General features: G+C 41.3%; 1 protein-coding gene across 1 annotated transcript in view; it reads left to right on the top strand.

Moving 5' to 3' along the window:
* The window catches only part of FHL5 (four and a half LIM domains 5), a 173,649-nt gene that overhangs the window by 105,793 nt on the left and 43,623 nt on the right, over positions 1 to 24,233 (top strand). The window contains exon 2 of the mRNA XM_078646845.1: positions 14,334 to 14,506. Within this exon, the coding sequence (XP_078502971.1) occupies positions 14,348 to 14,506 (159 nt within the window). The 5' untranslated portion in view covers positions 14,334 to 14,347. The remainder of the gene's footprint in view (positions 1 to 14,333; positions 14,507 to 24,233) is intronic.

Below are 24,233 nucleotides of genomic sequence, written 5' to 3'. Positions count from 1 at the left end.
TCTGCACTAAGGTTGTACAGAGAAGAGCACTCTTCTAATTTCTGTTTTTATTGTAAAAGTGTTTCGGACTATTTGAAATTATCTTAGTATGTAAAATTCAGTCGTCTTTGAATCACCATTATTATTATCAATTAACTTGTTAATTTTTATCAATATTTTTATATCTGTAATGGTTTAGTAGGTGGATTTGTAACTGCTTATATGGTTTTGCATTGCATTCCGAATAAAGCATTTATTGATTGATTGAGTCCCTGTGTATGTGTGCTTGTATATATCTGCATGCATGTGTGAGTTTGTAAATGTATCTCCTCCTGTTAATGCTGTTTATGTATGTGCATGCTTGCTTATGTGCTTGTCTATGTGAGCGTGTGTCTGATGTGCTTGTGCCTGTATGTGTGTGTTTGTGCATAAGTGTGTGTATGCTTGTGTGGCTGCATCTAACTGTGTCTGCGGCTGCGGCTGCAGCTGGCTATTTCCAAATGTGTGCATTTCTTTGCATGTGTTTGTGTATACGTGTTTCTTTCTATCCGTGCTTGCACATTTGAGTGTGTCTATCTGTGCATCTATGTTTAGTTTGAAAGGGTTTTTTCTTGCACATAAAAGACTTTGCTAAAACAATATCTGTAACAATAACTACTGGATGGGAAAAGATTAACCACATTAGTACCAGTTTAGCACTGAAATTCAACAATCAGCAACTCTACGGTGCCAAATTAAACTTTAGAGAGAACATGCTAGTGTCCATCACCACATGTCATGCTTTTTGTTAGTTTGAGCTACAATGTGTTGAAATCTAAGATTATGCAGAAGGTTGTGGATTATGTGTCATGTTTGTGAAATACATAGTCCAGTTTAAAATCTTGAGGCTTCAAGAGCATATAATTCCATTGTTACTTTTTTTTCCACAGCCATCATATTACTCTTGTCTCCCCCCCGACCCTTATAACCTATTTCCTATTATCTGGTTCTCCAGCGCCGCAAGGTCATATGAATAGAAATAGCACTATGCAAATATCATCACTCCACTATATACAGAAAATAAAATTAAAAACCGTTGTCATTTTTAACACCAAGAGCTCTAATTTTCAAAATTTGCAAGACCTGTTGCATTGCAAATGCTTTTTATTTTTCAGCTCGGGACTGGGGCTCTTCTTTTTGGGGCAACACTCCTCCAATCAAATGGGGAAGCCGCCCCTCAGTCATACCAGCAGTCGACCAACAACCCCAATTTCTTAAAATGTTCAAAAACAAATAAAACAGATCAAAACAACTGCCCCCTTTACTAATAGAGGTTTGTATGTTTCAGCCTATTTTTGGTGGTCTCTGTAAGAATGTCTATGGGTACACATATGACTGGGTGGGTAACCTGGTGCTCTTTAAGCTCATCATCTACTATTTACTGTGCTTTGAAAGTTGATATAGTTAATTATGTAATGAAAAAAGTGCTTTAAAATGAACCATTTTGATGTGTCTTTTTCCAAAATTTTCTTGGGGGGAGAAACCTCCAACCTCCCCTAGTAGTGGTCGACCTCGCATGCTGTGCTCGCTCACGACGCGCCCAAAGGGGTCTGGTCTTGGGAAATAAGCCAGGGCTGCTTTCAGTTCTGCCTGTTATCCCATACTCCTCAATGCTCTGACATAGAACAACATCTTGATCTGTAAGTAAATCTTAAAACTCAACCCTGTATGATATAAGTAATATATTTCTTTAATAAAGTCAATGTAGTTTCCCTTTAACAATACACACATACTAGCCACAGTAGGATCCACATTCTAACTTGATTCCTTCTTTTATTTCCAAGCCATCTTGATGGCTCTTTACCACCTTGGGTGTAATCATACAATTTGCTAACTTCTGCCTCAGTATCAAGCATAAGTATATGGACGTTAACTGAGCAAATATTTTGAATCAGAGGTTCAAATCTAGACCATATTAGCTTCACACTTTAGGTCATCATTTTTTATTGCGCTGATAAGGTTAGAGACTTAGGCCAACATTTTGAGTTAGGTAGCTTGGTGCCAAACTGCCACATTGTTTGCGACCAGCACTCTGAATCGAGAGTTATCCACTGCATTGGAAATGATGTTGTACCCACAGCAAATCTCTACTGCATGGCAGGGGCCACACTATGTGAAAAAGTCCATAGTGGCAGATGCAACCCATCCACGTGGCACTTTCTTGCTCCCTGACTTGCCCCTAATCTTGTCATCACACTTTCATCTTCGTGACTATTGCTCTCCAACCCCTTATGACTACGGTTCCCACCAGCCTCTCGCCTCAGCATAACCTGGACCCTCACTAGCCCTTCCATTATGACTCAATTCCCCATCATATTTGTCTCCTACCATTTTTCTAAATGTCTGTGATCCATATTAACAATGTCACTGACATTATCCTCCAGCAGACCAAGGATAGAACCACAGTATTCTCTGCAGGATTGTCATGGCTACCATAGTGTTCACACAAAGAATCAATGGTGTTGAAAATGCTGGTTTAATTTTTATAGCGATGTATAGCACATCTGTAATAACCCAAAATGTGTTGCCCCAAAGCTTACAAGACACAAATTGAGTACCCCAAAAAGGATTTTGTTATTTATCCTGAAAATGTCCAATTTTACCTATATATTCAAAGTGCAGACACACTGATCTTCAGCTGCCTCAGTTACTCAATCTTCTTGGATGGCAGTGTGATAATCCTTATTTGTAATTTATGTATTTAGTCTTGATAGCTAGCTCATGATGTTTTCCCCTTCTATATCCTCCTCAAGATCTTTAATTCTTAGTTTTTCATATCAAGATTGCTTATTTTGTCTTCTTGGTCACTTTGTAATATTGTAGGGAGTGTCATCCTTTTACAAGAAAATATTCTGAATATTTACTGTACCTCTGAGGTGGTTGAGAGTGCATTCAAAGTCATCTACCCTATTCCATTAGGAGGAAATATGCCTTCCGTCCAATTAGGCTGTTGGTAAGCTGTTGCCTCATTAAGCCAGATTTCCTTTTGTTCCCTGAACTGAATTTGCCCATGTGTATATCTATCTATATAATCAGATCAGCATTCATGAACCTGCCAGTAATACCACTCTCTTGACCATCATCTCTGTTTTGTTGTCACTTCTGATCTAGCTGAGTTTTTTCATGGTGACACAGTTCAGGTTTTCATTACAGTCTTTACACTCTGCAAAGATTATGCACTGTCTGGGTTCCTGCCATCTAGACGTTGTTAGACATTTCTTTTATTTGGGCCTTTAAAGCACAGCAAAGATATACTAATAGTAGAATGACAAATCCTAAAAATAACGAGAGTATACCTCTACAAATCTATTGCTTAGACCAGCATATTTATCTAGTTTGGACATATCTCACTGTCACTGAATAATTCAGTTGCTCTCTCAAATAACAACGCTTGACAATGTTTCAGGTGTGTAACACGATCCCTGCACATGTGGAGTTCCAGGTTATATTTTCATACTTTCATCTTATTGTGGTAAAAATCAGTAAGTAATTTCCTGACACATGGTTAGCAGACGGGAGATCGAATGTATTGCAGGAGTTTATTTTTTTTGTTGCAGATTTATACAGCGTGAACTCGACCCGAAGCGATTGGAGCGCTTTACATGAGCACCAGTTACGTTACACAAGGACACATTCATTTTTGTGGTAGGCACAGGGAGATTAAGGGATTTTCCCAGAATCACAGGATGTGGAGTTGACCCGAGGCTCGAACCTTGGTTTCCCAGCTCGAACGTCGGCAGTCTAGCCGTGATACCACATCCTCTCCCCGAGTTGGTATAGAATGCTACCCCTTGCATTTTTTTTTAATGTGGCCCTGATAGGCAACCAGTGCTTTGAGCTTGGCTTCACTCTTTCAGTCCATCAAAGCAAAGGTACCATTGTATACCATTACAATGTGACCAGAACCTCAGAGGACAACTACCACATATTACCTACAATACATTTACTACTACAATGAAGAAAGTTATTGCAAAGTATGTTGCCACACATTTAATTTACAACACAATTAAGATTTAAATGATTTTGGGTTATTTAGTAATTGGTATTGTTTTGAAAGAGAGTTGGAGAGCTTATCCACATGAAAAGATAATTTGTAAAGGAATTATTTAGTAATGGGTGATATATAATTAAGAGTTAAAGGGTTTTCAGTTATTAAGTAATGGGTAGAGGTAAAAAAAACTTACTTTTTAAAATGTTTTCCAGAGCAAACAATGGTGGTTCTAAAAAAGGGGAATTGTGAGTTTACCCCACTATTAAAGGAGAAAAGAGGAGAGTGGCATGCAAAGGTGACATGGGTCTTTGGTGTGAAGTGTCTTCATTCTTTGGGTTTTTAATTTTGGGGTGAGGGTGTTTATTTGATTATTGGAGAATTACTTTTTTATGGATTCAGGGTGAAGTAGTTATTAATGTATTAGCTACAAATTGGAACAAATATCCAAATTTAACTAAAGATATAACAAAAACCAAAAACAATGTTTTATTTTAGTTGAACAAATATTAACATTTACAAATGAATTTAATTGTAATGCTTTTGGCATTTAAATACATTTAAAACATTTTTTTAAGATACAAATCTTATTTAAAAAAGAATAGTTGTAAGTAGGAAAATCCAATAATGCAATTTATATATGCACAATTTCAGTAAACTATGTCTTTGATATACTTCCAATTTTATATTTAAAGAATCTTTAAATTTTAAGTTTGCTGACGGGAAATATATAAACTAATGCAAAAAAACCAATGTTTGGTAAATATTCTCCATTTGTAAAACATTCAGGGAGAGAAAAGAATCAGTCACTAATACTTTTTTTTAAGTTATTACTAGTAAAAATGTAAATATAGTTATGACATATAGGGACAAAAAGCAAATTGGCTGGAATACCTAAAAAAGAAAATAATTAGTATGGATAATGGATAATTTACATTTTTATAAAATAGAATATAATTACAAATATTTTATGCTTACATTTTTTTACAATAGCCTGTAAAAAGATAATAGAATTGACATCATTTTGTAGCCAGATCTATTTGTATTTCTAAAACTGAACAATAAAAAGATTATTTTTAAAAATACATTACCAATTATTACATTTTAAAAATAAAACCTACTTTCTTTTTATTAAAGAGTTATTTTGTTCCATTGAAATAAAGGCTAAGATATTTCTTTTTCTATCCTGTGTATCGGATCTCGAACAAGGTGGATCTACGCTCCATATTCCTGGTGAGTTTTTCTTTGACATTTTTTTCCTTTAAACAATATCAAAGTGATATTTAGAAAATGTGTTTGTATTTGCATGTTAAAATTTCCTAAAACTTGTTTATTAATTATTTACATGGTCACAACAGAGATTTTGTCATCTGGTTCATGTACACAAGTGGGCCCATTAGGATGTCTGGCGGATTGCCACCACCATGTGGGCAGTGGTGATCCGCCAGACATCCATACCCGCCCGCCACCCATTTCCCCCCCACCATATTACTATGGCGGGGGGTACCGCGGCGGACAGAAAAACCTTGCGGCCAGGGCGGAGAATGTTTAATATGGTGGCGGTGTCTATTAGACACCGCCAGCCATATTAACATGGGGCAAAACAGATGCCTTTCCGGCATGCGGTCTTCACTCTGGGGGCCCCCTGCGGGCCCCCAGATTGAAGGAGAGGTAGGGGGTGCACACGGGGGGTACCTGTGGTACCCCCCTGCATTTGCATAAACAAAGTGGCAGGCACCGCGTGGTGCCTGCTGCTTTGTTTATGCAAATGCATAAGTGCATTTTTAGCATTGTTGCGGGCGGGGCTGACAGCACCGCCCGCCACAATGCTAAAAATGCAGGATGCGCCCGCCAGAGTGGCGGGCGCATCCTAATACCCCCCACGGGACCCCCGACCTTATGGCGGGCGGTCCCATTCCCCGTGAGGATGGCGGGCAGGCAAAGTCCGCCCGTCATCCTAATGACCCCCATGGTGTCAGAAATATTTTATTCAAACATAGATTTTTCCAATTGAGTTTTTCAACCTTGATTCACTTTTGTGGGAAGGATTTATGACATTTTTCATTTATTTTTACAAGAGCATTTTTTTATATTTTTAAACACTTTTCATGAGTTTAAGGAATTCCATTGAAGCGTTGTTTTTTTTTCCTTTTTCTAATGTACATTTCTTAAATCATGCATTTCAGATTGTAGCATCGAATTTTGGATTTGGATTTTATTTTTTTCCAAATGAAATGCTCCAGGACTACTAGAAGAAAAAAGTACAAAGAATTACACTATGAATTAATTGAATTTCATATTAATTATTGTTTGTTAATTTAGGGTGTTTAACTTTAGTATTATTAGTAATTTTAGTATATTAATATTTAACAAAATGAATAATTATGATATTCTAGAGTAAGTGCAATAATTTCCAGGCAATCTACACCTGTGATGGTGCTGCACAGTCTACATTTAGTTGAAATTTACCTTTGTTTTATTTTTCATTTTCAGGCCTGGACTACCTGAACATAATTGAGTTTGTTTCATTTCTAGAAAACTTATAGATTTTCCCAAAACTTTAAAAAGTAGATTTCTTTTAGTAAAATTGAAGTTAAAAGAAATATGCCATTCTACGATGTAATTTTTTGTTTCTACCTCTTCTGCTAAGCGAGTTGAGAAACAATTCCAACAGTTAATTTTAATTAAGGTGGTCTTATATTTCCTGATCGTGTGACGTCCATGTCCCTTCAAAATAATTCTATTAATTTGTCATAATTTTCAGTGCAATATTGACTCTGCTACGAGGCAATATACTGTTCCTCAACTTGCCCAAGAGGAACAAAAGCCAATGAAGTTCTTTTTTCTAGTTCCGGTTGTAATTTACTTGCTGGAATGTAATCTGGTGCAAGGTTCCTTTTTTTGTTTTTTTCTCCATACAACCTGCCCAAAGTGAAAAAAGCAACCCTGAATTCGAGTTTTGGGTTAGGATTTTCTGACAGGATTTTTCAGGGGCAGTTCATATTTAATCATAGTTTTTGAGGAGTTTTTTGTTTTTAAATACACAATGTAATACTTCTGAAGATGCCTGGGTACTTTTATTAGGCAGTAAAGCAGATGTCTTCAAACTGGGGGGGGAGGGGTGCCCTTCTTCCTGGGGGGCTATGGTGTTATTTTCAGGGGGAGGCATCCATCAGCAGTTAGTGGAGCCCCAAGGTGTGTGGGAGGGGATGATTGTAGGGTAATTCACCAGTGCTTGAAAGGTAGCCTGGAAGCCTGACCTTTATTTGTATGGTGTTTTTACAGCCTGTCTTTCACACCTCCTTTATAGTTATATGAGGGGACTGGAGGAGCCTGCTGTCCCATTATGTGGGCATGGGCACCCATGGAGAGCAACACTACCCTTTGTCTGGACTTCTGAGGTGCTTTAAATGTTGGTGGATGGATGGGAGCAGAGCAGGGTGTAAGGGTAAGGGGGCGACCTGCTCTCTCAATGTGATGTTTTAAAAATTGGGAGAGGCACTGGTTGCTGGGAGCTTCACAGCAATGGCCCATGTTACAGAGCGAGGAGGTGAGTAATTGTATTGTTTAGCTGATAAGAAAAGGACAATGGGGGCTTCAGACCAGTGGCTCAGGAGGGGAGCAACTCCTGTCTGATGCAGCATGTTATCTCACCTTCGCAATGGAGAGGGACCTACCCTACTAAGGTAAATGCTCATTAAAAAAATTGTACCAATAGATCTCAAATATGTTGCTATGAAAAAACATACAAAAGAAGCACATTTATAACATCAGTGGACAGAAGCAACAGATCTGAGCTGTGTATATTTACCAAGGTCTTGTAAAAGAAAGAGATGCTCTAGGATTGGCTTTTTCTGTCATCCAAAATATTGTGCCTCTGCTGGAATGTGGTTGAGAGCATCATACTTGAAACTCATTTCATCCTCTTTTGGACGGTGTCAACCTCCTTGGACACTCCACCCTCCAAACAAGGGACATGTTTCCTATTCACTTTTTGTTTTGCATTTATATTTCAATTGTGTAAAACACTGGCTTTTGCAGATTGTCTTCCTTTTTTTCCCAGCCATAATGTAATGTATTAAACCCCAGTCCCTCCTTCCCCACGACATGACCTTTCTGAAAATAAGGGTCCTGAATCCCGATTTCGATGTCGGGAGGAAAGCCCTCCAACAGCTAGTCGGAGGCTTTCTTCCTGACATCGATGGTTTCCCTCGGATTTCAATACCAATGGTCAGAAGGAAACCCACGGGAGTATTCTGCTGTGCTTCCGACCCCGTCAGAGTGTAGGAAGGACTCATAATCCCAGAATGATGGCAGAGCCTGTCTCGGCTTCGATGCTGTGATTATGATGTAGCTTTCCAGCTGCCCTTTCATAGCAGTCTGCTTGCCATGAAAAGGCACACGGAAAGTGGCCCCCTTCTCCCCCTGACCCTCTTCTATGGGGCTAGAGGGGCACCTATGGTGCCCCACAAACATCCCTGCATCGTGCGACAGGTACCACATGGGGCCTGCCACTCAGTGCTGGGATGTTTGGAAACATCCATTTTACAATTGTAGCTTGTGCTGTGTGCCTTTTCCACCCGCTGCACAAGCGACAATTGTAAAATCAATGTTACCGACCGCCCACAGGGCAGTCGCATCCAAATTCTGCGAGTGGAACCGCCAACCTATGGTCTGGCGGTTCCATTACGCAACGGTGTCGGATGGACACAAGTCCAACTGACATCGTTATAAAGCCCAAGGCGTTGAAGGGGGGCCCCACATGAAAACATTTGGTTCAAAGGAGCTTGGAAGAAGAACGTTTGAAGAACTCCAAAGTAATTCATGGATTAGGGGCCTGGTATTTTCTTGCATTTTCCAGTGTATTGTAGAGATTTTGTTGGAGCATGGCAGGCACTATTTGAAGATAGCAGCCATCATCCAAATCAGACTTAGGGGCTCATTATGATGGCGGGTGGACTGATAACGATGATGGGACCGACCGTCGGACATGCGGCGGTCCCACCGGCCCAATTAGGATGCGTCCACCATACTGCCGGGCACACCTGGCCTTTTACCATTGCAGACGGTGCTGCTGGCTGCAGCACCATCTGCAATGGTAAAAGGGCATGCCTGGTATTTCCACTTGGTGCAGGGAACTATAGGGGGGGCACCAGGGCTACCCCCCAAGTGCACCCCCACCCTCCGGGGGCCCGCATCAGGCCCCCAAAGTCAATCCCCGCCAGCCCTTCCATGGCGGCATCGCTGCCATGAAAGGGCCTAATTGAAACCCACATCATAATATGGCTGGCAGTGCCTGCTGGGCACCCCCACCATATTACTGCCCCAGCACCGCCCGGCCGGCAATCGGCTTTGAGTAGTTTCATAAATCATGAGTAAGGCTTACTCTGCCTCCGGGAGTCATTCCATGGCATTATGATGGGTTTTCCCATGCAACACCCATGGAATTGGATGCTGTCCCAGATTTACAAAGTCATGTAAACCTTTTTTCTAAGTGTGCTGCATTCTGCAGCACTCACAAAAGAGGACAATGCCTCTTAGAATTGTTTTTGTGCAGGAAGGTGGTCCTTCCTGCACAAAAACAATCCTGCATTTAATGGAGGCACCCTTGCACCAACATTGGCACCCACATTCGCAAAGGGGAAGGGGTCCCTTGGGGACCCCTTCCTGTTTGTGAACGGTTTACCACCTCCTTCATGGAGTCAGTAAAATATGAATGTTTTGCGACCACATTCCGGTCGCAAACCTTTCAGACATGACACTGCGGCTCGCTATTAGGAAGGGACACCCTTGAAATGCCCCTTCCTAAAACCAAATAGCAAACCCTATTTTACAAGTCGGTAATAGGTTACCACCTCGCAAAATAGGGTTATTAAATTCCAAAAGGCTTTTTAGAGGTCATAAACGCACAAGTCTCTGTTTGCAATCGCTAAAACGATTCGTTCATCTAGCCCATCGTCCTTTCACAAGGGGTCCCTAAATGACTGGTCTATTGAATAATAAATAGGCAGGTCTTAATTTGCAACCTGTTGTGACTTGATTTAAATGCAGGAATGGAGGCCTGTGTGGCACAGCAGACTGCATGTGTTTTCACAGAAGGGTAAATCTTTTTTTTTTAATTAACTGATGTCCAACACAGGAGCTGCTTTAAAAATAACATTTTTCCCCATTTAGGAAAATATTGGAGAAGTAGGCAGTGGTTCTCAGGGCCACTTTCTGCTCCCTTTGAGGCCAGGACACTTTGTGACTCAGTTACCAACCAATTCAGGCCTTAATAATTGAACAATGTTTTGCAACCACAATTTGTGCGCTTCCTTTCCCTAATGGTCTATTATTCAAATGCAGTAATCATTTACTGTATAATAGGGTCCTTAATTATTTTTCTTTCTATCAGGAAGTTGGCAAATGGAACAAACCATAACTCACCCTTCACGTCACAATGCCAAGTGAGAACCAGAGTAACATCTTGAATCTGCACCACTTTCCGAGGGGCAATTTTTCACGCAGCACAGCGAGGCACCTTGCTGTGATGCACCACAGGAAAGAGATTACACTGTATTTAACATGATTCGGCACATTCCTGTCCTTTCCTTTCACTGGCCCACAATGTACTGCCTAGCACCAAAGCAGGCATCCTTGCGCTGTGATTCAAGGGTGCCTGCATTGCAGACAGGATTGTTTTTGTGCACCAAGGGAAACCTTCCTGCACAAAAACAATCCTCTGAAGTATTTTCCTCATTCTATGTGTGCTGCAAAATGTAGCACACATAGAAAGAGGAAAGAATGAGGAGAAATAAAGATATTTTTCCTCGTTACACCTCACCTGTAGAGTTGTAGCCTTTTAAGGCACTCCCAGGTCTACCAGTAATGATAAATCAGGGAATGCACCAAAATCAATTGGTGGATGCATGGGAACATCCATGCTCCACCCATGAAACGCCTCCCTGGGGCATAGTAATGCAATTCAGTGATTTGCGCTGTGTCGCAGTTACTCTATATTTATTAAGCTATGCAGAGCCACACAAGGTGACCTTGGGTGGATTGATAAATCTGACATTTGTTGCGTTGTCCTTGCCTCCCTTTGGGTGGTGATAGAGCCAAATTTGGACCTTGCCTTACCTTCCAAACTTAGCACTGATGGTCTTTTATTTGCCTGCTGAAAGTTGTAGAGGGAAATAAACACGTCAAGATTATACGTACAATGTAGTCATGCTTTAAAGAACACAGACTCCGAATTCTAGTTTTTTTTTTATTTTAGTTTTTTTTTATAATCAACTTTATTAAGAATATAAGACAGCGAAATATCATTGGTTGCAGTGCATTAATCAACTCATAAATTGGAGGGGAATCAGAAAAAATAGAAAATAAATGCAGGGTAAGTCCATTCCAGAAATAAACAACAAGAGAGTATATACAGCAACAAAAATTAAGCTCCTAATACAGGAAATAGCAATAAAAAGTGGCTACCAGCGCCTACCAGTGCTATATGCGAATAAATCTGCTGTGTCAAGCAAAGGAAAAATGAAGTGCAACCCAGATGAAAAGAAGAACCCTCAGGCACCCTCCGAAGATGGGTAGCCGTTTATCTTCATTGGGTTCTCAAGTTAGTGCATGTGGAAAACATCATACCAAGGAAAGGTGCAAATTAAAATGAGTATAGACCACTCCCTCAACCAACATTTTTAATAGAGGGGTGATTCGAACTCAATTAAAAACAATGTGCAAAAACAGACATCGAGAGTTAAGCAAGTTTGAGCTCCCTGTCCTAAAATAAGGTCGACATGTTTCCACCTAGGTTCGGCTCATCCACGGCTCTTCTTCTGAACCTAGGTGGAAATATGGGGAGTCGTCAGCCTAATAGTGCTGCCGTGAAGATATCCATCACCACGGTCTTATGGAGTCTTCATTTGGGGATATTTGAACCCATAAAGAAAAGTTTCAGACCTCATTACACATAAGATCAATATGGGATTATAACCAAATTCCGTACACCTCGTTGAATTGAGGTTTGCACAAGACATAGATCCTCAAGTGGGTATCAATGCGTCTTTTGTGAATATCCACCCACCGTGAGTAGGCACTTTAGGGCGTGTACTGCCCGGTCGGGTGAGTTTACATTTTTGGTCCTGAGGAATGCTGGGTCGTAAATGACCAGATAGCTGAAACATGTCGACCTTATTTTAGGACAGGGAGTTCAAACTTGCTTAACTCTCGATGTCCGTTTTTGCACATTGTTTTTAATTGAGTTCGAATCACCCCTCTATTAAAAATGTTGGTTGAGGGAGTGGTCTATACTCATTTTAATTTGCACCTTTCCTTGGTATGATGTTTTCCACATGCACTAACTTGAGAACCCAATGAAGATAAACGGCTACCCATCTTCGGAGGGTGCCTGAGGGTTCTTCTTTTCATCTGGGTTGCACTTCATTTTTCCTTTGCTTGACACAGCAGATTTATTCGCATATAGCACTGGTAGGCGCTGGTAGCCACTTTTTATTGCTATTTCCTGTAATAGGAGCTTAATTTTTGTTGCTGTATGTACTCTCTTGTTGTTTATTTCTGTTCTACCCCGGGGGCGGGAGAGTATTTGTACTAGCCCTCTCTCTCTAGTTGTTGATACACGATATAAGTCCATTCCAGCCCAGCATCTCGACTTGCATTGCATTGACAGGTTAGCATGAAACATTGAACACAACAAGGATTCCGAATTCTAGTTTTATGGATTATATTATAAGGGCAAAAATAGTTGCATGTATGCACACCGCAAAATCAGCAAGTATAAGTAAAGGAAAATTAATACAGAGTCAAATCTAAGCATATAAGTGATTCGGCAAAAGAGACACAGACTAATAAACTCCAAAATTAGTACACAACCCAAGATGGAGGCGGAATCCAAATCCCTTTTCATTAGGAATGGAAGCATGAAATCTCTTTCCCTACGCTACTCTCTAAATGATGTTCCTAGCTTGTTCCCCTATCTCATTTCTTAAAGGTGTCAGCACGTGTAGACTTCCTTAGAAGTACTCACATCAAATGGGTCAATAGCTTAAAGCTATGGAGCTCGCTTCGAAGAGGCTCCTTCTCCTCCGAAAATCTGGAAGTCTGCTTTTTCGGTCCCTGCGCACAATACAAAAAGTATAAATTCAGCCCTTCCTAAATGTATCACATGAAAAATGATTTCACTGTTTCAGGACCACTGTGATTTTCCATGACTTCTTTAATTAAATCTTTCTCGCTACTTGTGACCTTTGAGGGTAGATAGGCCAGGCACAGAAAACATCCTCCCCTCTTGCTTCTCAGACTGCTCAAAGACATTCCAGTTATCTCCTTAAACTAAAATAATGAGGGTAAATTCTTTCTACCTACAATGGGATAAGAGCATACTGTTCTGGCACATACAAAGATACATTTAATTATTTCTTCAGTAGGTGAAGAAGTGGAACTGTAAACAGCTTCTAACTTCGGGCCTACAGTGCCGGCAACTTTAATACATACGATTACATTAATATGAATATCATGTCTCTCTGCACCTGTGTATACAAAACTAATAGTGTCTTCTGATATATGCGAATTCTATGTAGAGTGCACATTACATGTCTTGTTTAACGTGTAGAATAAATGCATTTAATGAGCATATTACACTGTGACACTGAAAACATATGCGAATGCGTGTAAATCATGAGTATAATGCACCCCTACATTTTAAAGGGTTGTATGCGCTCTATCAGTGGTGCAAAGATGACACAACTCGATAATAACTCTGCCCCCACTGTTTAGGCTTAGTTTGTGAGTGCAGATGCTGCTCTCCCAGTGACCCTCTATTTTCAAGGTCTTTTACAATGTTTCCGATGTAGCGTCATCCTCTATCCATTTACTATTTCAGTACAGAAGAAGAAAACAGGAACAGTTTCCACTCACACAAAGACAAGCCGAGAAGGGCAGCAGTTTCCAACAACAGAAGAACATCACTTGTCAGAAACAGTTTACCATTGTAGTTGCAGTATTTTAGCCTCCTTATCACTTTTTGTTCAGTAAGTGGTAGTGCCCCAGTAAAGTCTCCTCCGCCCTGGGGGAAGGCACCAGAGACAAGTCTTTCATTCATTCATTATGCAACGATATCCGGTAATAACTAAGGTGTCAACTCAGAGCATCAAGCAAAATACAGCCAAGATATTTTTTTTTATATAAATGCGTTTCATAGTGAATTTATTAACATCCTCTTTGGATAGATGAATAAAAAAAATGAAAGACTAATGAGCATTCCATATCAAATAAACATAAAAATGTGATATCAAGATTTTTTTTTTTTTTAGTTTCTCAATTACAGTTCGAGACTCGAAGATGACAAGTAATAATGATGACTGCCACCATTGCAGCAAGTCTCTAGCAGGGATGAAGTACACAGTCCAAGATGATGCTCCTTACTGTGTTCCATGTTACAACCATCTCTTTGCTAACATCTGCGAGGACTGCAATAAGACAATTGGATGTGATTCTAAGGTGAGATAAGTGTTCTTCGTTTATGACACGTAGGCCCTCAGTACAAGACAAGCAGAATAGGGTAAGGTATTTACCACATGTGGTAAACACCATTGCCCCAGGTTGAGGTATTTACCAGCTGTGGTAAATGTCTCCTGTTCCAAATTTTTAACTTTCAAATGAGGCATAACATACAGAATCAATATTCATGACATAGAATTCTACATTTTGCCTTTTTTAATGGCTTTCACCCACCATTCATTTTTTCAGGTTTGACCTGTAGAGAGCTATCCGAGAAAAACCTATGATGGTGAGCCAATTATCACACAACTCGTAATTCAGATCCCTGTGCAAAGAAGTGTTTTAAAAGAGAGCATAGTTTAGCCTTGCACTTGTAATGAGGGCTTTGATGGGATTTATGTCAGACACTGTTGACTAGTATTACAAGGACAACATATAGACTGAAAAGCTAATTGGAACAGCCAACATATACCTTTGGTAGACAAGTGACCGTGAAAGAGAGATACATTTAATGGCCTTTAATGAAAAGATGGTATAAGCACCACCAGTGTTTTATGGTAATTACAACCAGCAGTGTGAAGTAACTGATCCCAGAAAGAGAAATTGAAACCTAGCTCACAGTTGATCAGGCAATCAATTTAATCAGTTGATCAATCGATCATTAAGTAGTTTGTTTTTACAAATAAGTAATCAAACACTACACTATCATTGCAAAAATATTGCCAGCAGAGAGTAACATATGTAGAACTGAATGGAGGTAAAAAAGTACAGAAAATCGCAATCTCCCTTCACCTTCATTATCCAAATAGTTGCAAGTACAATTTGGTTGAAAACAAGGCAGATAGAAAGAGAGTTTAACGCATACAATTAAACATTTGCAAAAAAGGGAACTTTTTGAGGATGTACGGTCACAGGTGCAAAGAGGTGCATTTGTCTTCTGTGGCCTTGTTTTAGGAAAAATCAAGAGGGCCACTGAGCAGACCAGGCCTAACATGGGCCATAACGATAAACATGCTTGCAAGGTTGGCAGGGCATTTTCTTACTTTGCCCCTAACTTACGTACAATCTTACATCTCAATATCGCCAGGCAAAATCTTGACTGACAATATTGAGTATGGTAATGTAAGATTGTAAGTCTTTTCAGTGCACACTTATTGGTGGATTATTGGATATCTAGAAGTTAGACCACAAAAGGGAATTTGTTTTACTTAATCTGTTAGATATAAAATCACCCATTGTAGCTAAAAAATTCAAAATGCGAAAATTAAAATTCCTAAAGTCCCTATGAGTACCTGAAAATCTACCGTAGGAACCTACCTTATGAATCTCATGATTTTAATCTATGTCATAGTCTTCAACTAGAGGATCTGCATCACTAATCATGTTGGCATTAAAATAACCAATTATAAAGGGAAATGCGGTGCTAGGAACTCTAATAAAAACATCTAGCCAGGAAATTGTCAAGAAACTCTTATAATTGATTCAAATACTGGTATGGAACTCCCCCAAATGGTTGGAATGGGTATTAATTACCAATATGAAGGGTCAAGCAGACCAAGACAGTGAAGCTGCTATAAAGCTGCTTGACCCTGTGGGGGCAACATCCACCCTATAAAACAAACTTTAGGGGTACTGATAGCACCCAAACCCCTGAGGAGTGGCTTCTAACCAATCACAGCTAAATAGCCATCCAAATGAGAAGGGTGTGTAGCCTACGCTTCTTGTATATAAATGAATTACATTTAGAAATGGAAGACTAACACTGTGGAGCAATTATTTTGTGGTTACTTCCAGCAAGAGTGCAAGATAGATTAGAAAGAGAGGACAGTGAGACAAAAAGAAGAATGTTACAAGGTCTTGGATTAATACATCGAAGGTATGGAATGGATTAGGTCTGCTAAAGCATCGAGTCAAGACTGTGTTTGACCTACAGTGCCAGGCAATAATGTTCATGGAAGATAGAGCCTCAAGCTTGTTAAAAGTCACAAATTCAGTAGGTAACCTCTGAAGCTCTCATGCCCGCTGCTCATAGGAGCACAATCCATTCAGATTTCAAGACACCTGAGAGACTGGGTAGAACACATGCAGCTAAAAGACGCGTGGCGCAGTAAGCACCCTGAAATGCACACATGTTCCCACTACAACTCATTACATGATCTGCACATGCAGATTGATGCAATATACTGCTCCATGGAAGCCCTGGCTAGGGTAATGCCCACTGAATACTTAGCACAAGCGCTATCGGATCACAACCCACTACAGCTGCACCTCTCGTGGGGCGCTCGCAGAGCTAGGATCCCGACCTGGCATCTCCCCGTAGCTGCGCTTAGGGACACGACATTCCACACTGCTATATTACAGACGATCACCACATACTTTCAGGAGAATACAGGCACCGCCTCAAATAGGGGCGTAGAATGGCACGAGATTAAAACAGTCACTCAGGGACATGCCATCAAAATGACATATGGCTCACGCATGGCACTGACAGCAGATTTACAAAGACACGAGGTGGAAATCCAAAGATGTGAAAGTCTAGCGCCCACAGACCCCCCAGGTGACTGCTCTGCTGGCCAAGGCGCGGCTAGCATATCAGGTGACTTCAGATAGTCTATGTGTACTGGATTACAAACCCTATCTAGCCCGACAACACACAAAGGGTGATAAAGCAGGAAAAATGTTAGCTTGACTCTTCAAAAACTGATGTTTCCCAACCTCCAATCACAGCGATATACAATATCGAGGGTGTATTAGTAAACACACAGGCAGCAATCAATGACTCATTCTCCAAATACTTTACAACTTTGTATAGGGCGCCTGCCACTGATAACCTCCCCCACATTTAACGCTTTTTAGAACCAGTGCATCTTCTGCAGGTCACAAAACCCCAGCATGACTCACTAGAGGAACCTATCACAGAAGATGAAATGTTGGATGCCATTAAGCAGTTAGCGGCGGGTAAGTCCCCGGGCACTGATGGCTGGCTTTATGAGTTTTACTCCACTTATTCTGAACAACTTGTGCCCCAGTTATTGAGCGTATATAAGGACACTTATGAAAGAGGAGAGCTCCCAGCATCCTTGCGAGAAGATTATTAGTGTGGCTACCTAAACCGGGTAGGGACCCACTGCAAATGGCATCATATCAGCCCATGTCATTATTAAATGCCTACTTTAAAATATTGGGGAAAGTGCTGGCCAATAGGCTGATAAAAACATAATCCCGCTTGATACACGAGAATCAAAACAGCTTTATTCCGGGGAGGAGTACTGGATTGAACTTGCGGAGTCTGTTCAAGTTATTGGACTGGGTCGTGCGAAGGCTGACACCCCACCCCCTGTTTAGCAGCAATGGATATTGAAAAGGCGTTTGACACCTTAGGGTGGCAGTATCTGCTGGAAGTGCTGGGCAAATTCAGCATTGGGCCTAAATACTTATGCTGGGTGCGTATATTATACCCCAACCCACAGGCAAGAGTAAGAACAGGACGAGACATTTCTCCCCCCTGTTGCCTATCCTATTTGCATTCGCTATGGAGCCCTTAGCATGCAAATTGCGACAACGCGTGTTGGAATGGGGAATTTATGAAGACAGGCAGAGACATATAATTTCGCTATATGTAGACGATGCGCTGGTCTGCCTCCGGGGGGAAGGCGATGTATTGTGAGCCTGATGTTGCTCCTGGATACCCATGCTCAGGCCTCGGGCCTTTGGGTTAACTGGCCTAAGTCAGTATTTTACCCAAGAAAGCGGTCCCACTACATCAGAGACAGAACATGCCTAGAACCCCATTGGAATGGGCATTTGATACCTTCAAGTAGGTCTATCATTCCAGTGCAGAAGTCATCGAAGGGAGCTTGGGTAAAGCAGTGTCGAGGGCGCGTGTGGCACTACCATTCTGGCGTGGTCTCTCCTTGTCTCCTACGGGCAGAGTGGCCATCGCAAAAATGCTTCTTCTCCCAAGGCTTCTCTACTTATTTACTGTACTCCCACATAGGCTGCTTCAGAAAATATTTAAGGACCTGGAAGTACTCCTAGTTGCACTGATATGGGGAGGCTCAAGGTCCAGAGTGGCACTCCGTAAACTGTACCTACCACTCACCAACAGAGTTTTGGGGGCACCAAATTATGAATAATATTATGCTGCTGCGCAACTCCAAAGGCCAATGAGATGACTAGCGATTGCCCAGGTGACAGATGTGTCCAGCTTGGCAATGCTTTTAAGACGTAGAGCTATAATAGAATGTCTATTGGGCTCCACCTCTCCGACGCAAAAGAAACAGCTAATGGCGACAGCTAGACTTAGCTGTCTAAGGGACATGATGCCTAAAAGCTAAGCAACACCATATGCCACCATGCTACCACTTGAGATTTTACCGAGTTCGTTAACATGGCCCCACCGTCCGGAACTGGAGTCCTGGGCGGCGGTGGGATTGGATACCTGGGACGACTTATCTGTGGATACACAGTTCCAGAGCCTAGAAGAGTTGATAGCGAACTTGGGAATCACGCAGGCTACATTCATGCTTTATGCGTTACTAGTCGAGCAATTCAACCAAACATGGGGTAATGTCGAGACAGAACCAGATACATCTCAGGTGCTGCAGACCTTGCTTACCCATGGGAAGGGCAGACATGGGGTAACAGTGATATATAGCTCACTTAGGCCTGGTCCTAGCCTCCTACTGGCAACTCACCATTCATATTGGGATTCCGAGCTGTCAGCTACCATGAGTGATAAGCAGTGGGAGCAGTGTATAGGGTACCCAAAATTATATCCACGAACGCTAGGCAGAAATACACACTGTTTAATTATTTACATCATACCTATTTAACAACACACAGACGGGCTCGTATATGTACCCTACATTTGTCGACATATGCCCTTGCTGCGCGGGGTCAGACGCAAAGTACCTCCACATGGTCTGGGCACGCCCTTGACTTAGTGCATACTGGAATGAGATTGCAGCGACACTAGGAGAAGCAACCGACACCACTGTACCTGTGCAAGGCTTACACTTTCTACTTGGCCTCAACAAGTGCACTGCAGCACGGAAAAACCTTAATAAATTCCTTGACCTAGGTTTGGCATTAGCAAAGCGGAGAATAGCTATGTCCTGGAAATCGAGTGCTGCTCCCAATACGCGCATTTGGCTGTTGGATGTCTGCAGCGTACTGGTGGCTGAGCACACGACGCAAACACTGAAGGCAACTTGTGTTCCCCTCACAAACTAACCCCATGCAATGGCAAGAATACTTGTCATTTGTGGAAGGAAAATTGAATACACCTAGGAACTCACAGGGATAAGATGGTTTCCCGCTCTAGGCATGAATAACAACATGCTAATCTATAGATGCATGCAAGCTGGGCCCCTCCCCAGACATGGCCTGGCCTAACTAGGCAATACCTCTGGCTTTTGCGAACACATGATGGTGTGGTGCGCGCGGCATCCCCCCTTCTCTTCTCGCTGCTCCTGCTGTACTTAAAGAGTACAGTTATAGGAAACAAGGGAACCCAAAGGTAGTACACTAGGGACCTTGGGCGTTTAGCTTATTACAAAAAACAGTGGACCCTAGTAGTTTGGGTGATCAGAGTAATGATAGACACAAACTGGAATAGTATTTATGGACTTTCAGCCTGATTCATGTACGGGCCGTTTTGCGTGGCCCTAATAGCGAATCATAGCGACTCGCTATTGAGGACACGCAAAACGGCATTCATGTAGGAATTGCTAAATCAATAGCGATTCCTACATGTTCTCTATTTGCGAGTAGCAATTTGCTACTCGCAAAAAAAGGAATAACTCCCCATTCATTCCTATGGGCCAAAAGGCCCATAGGAATGAATGGGGAGTATCCCTTATTTGCGAGTAGCAATTTGCTACTCGCAAATCAGATAGCGATTTTAAGGGTGCCAGGGGTGTCCAAAGGACACCCTGTAGCACCCCTAAAATGCACATTTGAACAGGTGTTGCGCACACACATGTCCAAAGGACATGTGTGTGTGCAACATGCAACTTAAAAGCATTTTTCTATGTTTTTGCTATTTACCGAGAGGTCTGACCTCTCGGTAAATAGCGGCCCAATTTTGCTAAATCGCAATTTTTGCAAGTGTCATGAATAGCATTTAAGGAATCTCTAATAGAGATTCCTTAAATGCTAATCCTCGCATATTTGCTAATTCCTCATTAGCGATTTTTGCATTTGGGATTGTGAATCCCAAATGCCAAAATTGCACTCGCAAAAGGCAAGATTCTGAGAATCTTGCCCTTTGCGAGTGCAATTTTGCTTCATGAATCAGGCTGTTTGTCCAGCCGGACAGGAATTTATTTGGCGATACACAATCAGAAAGTAATGTCAAGGGGGCACAGCCCGTGACCCACAGTGAACAAGACAAAACAACAAGTATAGGCAAGAACGAGCAAATCGTTCTGTATACTTATAATCAGTGAACAGACTTGATTGTAGTTTGAGTGACCATTGTACATAGTATTCACAAGCATATTCAGTACATATGCTACTATTGTGTCACATAGTGCATGTGGGTTAGTTGATATTGTATAGTTCTGTGTTCATTGAATTGGTTGGTGTGAAAATATTGAGATGAAGAAATTCAGTTGCTTTATTTGATGATTACAAAGTGGATAACATACATAGACATATAAAAAATGTTAGATATGGTTCTCTTTCCTTTTTTTGCCACCAGCATGCAATGCAGCCTGGTTCCCCACCAAGTGTCAAGTATGTGAATGTCACTGTACTGTTCTGTATAATATAGCTGGCAGATTGTACTATGCATAACCTGTGAAAAACCAATAAAGACAATTAAAAAAAAAAGTATCTATCATTAATGGCGGAACATTTTGCCCATTTTCTATATTAGATGCATAAGTCATTTCTAGCCTGACAAAATTCAAAGTTGAGCCTGTTCAAAGACAGCTATCATTGGCAACAGTCTGAATTTGTGGCTCAGGTTTGGCTGTGGAAAATATATATTACTTTGTTTCCCGCATATTTTGAACTTTTTTTCAATTTTCTGCTAATTCTGTATATTTTTTTAATTTTTGGCGAGGTTTGGAAAATATCAACATATTTTCGTATCACTGCCTAAATGTCTGAGCAGTGAAAAATTGTACATCAAAAAGGAAAGAAGAATGATTGCCAGCACAAGCTAGCACCACTGCTGGTATTCACTGAAGTACGATTGATTTATTCTAAGACTGAATACTAACACAGGCTAACGCCTCTGCCGGTACTGGCTGAAGTACGACAAATTTATTTTAAAAATTAACACCAACTCAGGCTAGGAACACAGCTGGTACTAACTGAAGTATGACGGATTTGTAATATTAAATAATAATAACGTCAATTGTAATGCGCGTGTTTATTTTACCTGAAGTGACCCAGCGCTAGGAAGCTGAGTACCATAACTTAAGCACACCAGAAGAACATAGCAGAAGCAGAACAACCACGTTTTTCTAAAAATCAATTCAAAGGGAGCCAGCCGAAATTCCACAAGGAAAGAGTTCTAGATTTCAGGACCCAAGTGTCTGAAGGCTCAGCCACCAATTCTGTCTTTCCTAACCCTGGGGATGGAGGACAGTTTCACCACAACTGATCTCAGAGTTCTATTTGGGACGTAGGGAGTGATCATGTCCCATTGGTAGGTTGGGGCTTGGCTGGAAAGCGCTTTGTGGCAGTAGCAGAGAGCTTTAAATGTGATTCTCTGTTTAACTCTCAACCGAGCTGTATCCGGGCTGCTGCTTTCTACATGTGTTGGAGCCCATTCAAACATAATTGAATGACACCTAAATACAAAATATTGCAGTAATCCAATCTGGAAGTAGCCATTGCCTGGGCTACAGTATTTTGGCCAGCCTCAGGAAGAAGGTGAAGGATTTTTGGGAAGATTTCAAAATCTCAAATCACTTTCCTGAGAGCATTGATCTGGGCATCAAACAAAAGCTGTTCATCAAAACAGATGCCTAGATTCTTCATCTTGTACTGCCGGGATGGTAACGGCCTAAAGTTGTCTGGCCACCAGGCATTAGACCATGTGTTCAGGTGTCTGCCCAATAGCAAGACCTCAGTTTTCTTAGTATTCCGTATTAGACAGTTGAGGTCCATCTAAACAGTGACATCAGAGAACCACGCTGTGGTAATGGTGTCTTTTCTTTATTTTTATGATAGAACTTAGAGTGTTGTTAGGTCACTTAGAATTTGTGGATGTAATCTTAGAATCTTTGGGGGGATAGCTCTTTTGAGATGAGATGCGGTTGGAGATTTGATTCAGCTGGACGCTTTCATATTGGCACCAGTGGGTCGGACAAGGGTTGGTGGAACAAGAGTTCTGTTGTGGTTCTCAAACCTGGGCAAGAACAATTTTTTGGGAAAGATGAAGATGGTGGTGGTGATGTGTGGGTTGATGATGAAAATGACTTCTGTAATAAAATTCCTCAGAGTTATTTGAGTAATGAAGAACTTAATATACCTGGTGCATGTCAGAAGGAATCTAATGTGTCTGAATCCAATGAAGAAGAGTTTATGGATTCCTTTGTACCAGAAAATTCTAAGTTACAAAAGTGAAATTCTAGGATGCCTAAGAAATTTGATGATTATATTTTAGATGTTCAAGACATTTTCTGATTTTGTTTTATTTTGTTTTGTTAAAAGGATACATGTGGTAATGGTGTATTTTCTTATTTTTATTATAGAACTTAGAGTGTTGTTAGGTCACTTAGAATTTGTGGATGTAATCTTAGAATCTTTGGAGGGATAGCTTGTTTGAGATGAGAAGCGGTTGGAGATTTGATTCAGCTGGACGCTTTCATATTGGCACCAGTGGGTCTCTTATTACAGCACTAATTAAATACTATTTTTATACAATTCCTGTCTCCTTCGCCTCTTTACACATGCCCATAAAGAGGACTCCATCTGCTCACTTTTATGAGACAGTATGATGCCAAGCTGAGTGTCATCAGTGAATGAGATCACAGTTAAACCATACTGCTCAATGTCTCCAGCCAAAGGGCTCACAAAACATTAAAAATAGTTGGGCTCAGGGATGATCCCTGAGGTGCAGCTTGCTACACGGGATGAATTGATGACTGGAAACGTTTTTGTGATACCTGGAAAGTTTGCCACTATTGGAAGAAGCGGTACAAAAGGGGGTGGTGATGGACGGAGCATCAGAACCAATCAAACACTCACACCCAGTCAAAAGATCTGGGTTTGATCCATCACCGTTCTTTAGCCCACTCTGCCACCCCAGTTCAGACATGGCTATATGCAAATCAGTCTGACCCTGTGCCTCATGGGAACAGTTCAGCCCGAACTGCCACGCCATGCCTTCCCTGGACCGGAAACAAGTTTCCGAGGAAGAAAGTCAGCCACTACAGAACACTATCACTGATGCCCCTATCTCAGAGCTGCTTGGCCAAGAGATTGTTGGATACAGTGTCACATGCAGGACGGAGATTGAACAAAGGAAATGATGTGGTGTTGCCCTCATCCATAATCGTCCTGGCGGATTCAGAGGGGACCAACAAGGCCATCTCTGTGCTATGAGAAGAGCAGAAGTCCGATGCGGTCCATGTAGGAGCCCATTCTCCTCCTAAAAAATAGAGAGCTGTTTGTTTACATGTTCTTCTGCTAACTTGCCCAAAAGAGTTAACAATGATACAGGCCTTGATGGATCAAGTAGTGGGTTTTTCAGCAAGGGAACCAC

The sequence above is a fragment of the Lissotriton helveticus genome, chromosome 6 (assembly GCF_964261635.1).
Source record: "Lissotriton helveticus chromosome 6, aLisHel1.1, whole genome shotgun sequence".
Classification (NCBI taxonomy): domain Eukaryota; kingdom Metazoa; phylum Chordata; class Amphibia; order Caudata; family Salamandridae; genus Lissotriton; species Lissotriton helveticus.
Note: the sequence above shows the minus strand (reverse complement) of the source record. Positions and strands in the feature narration are given on the sequence as shown.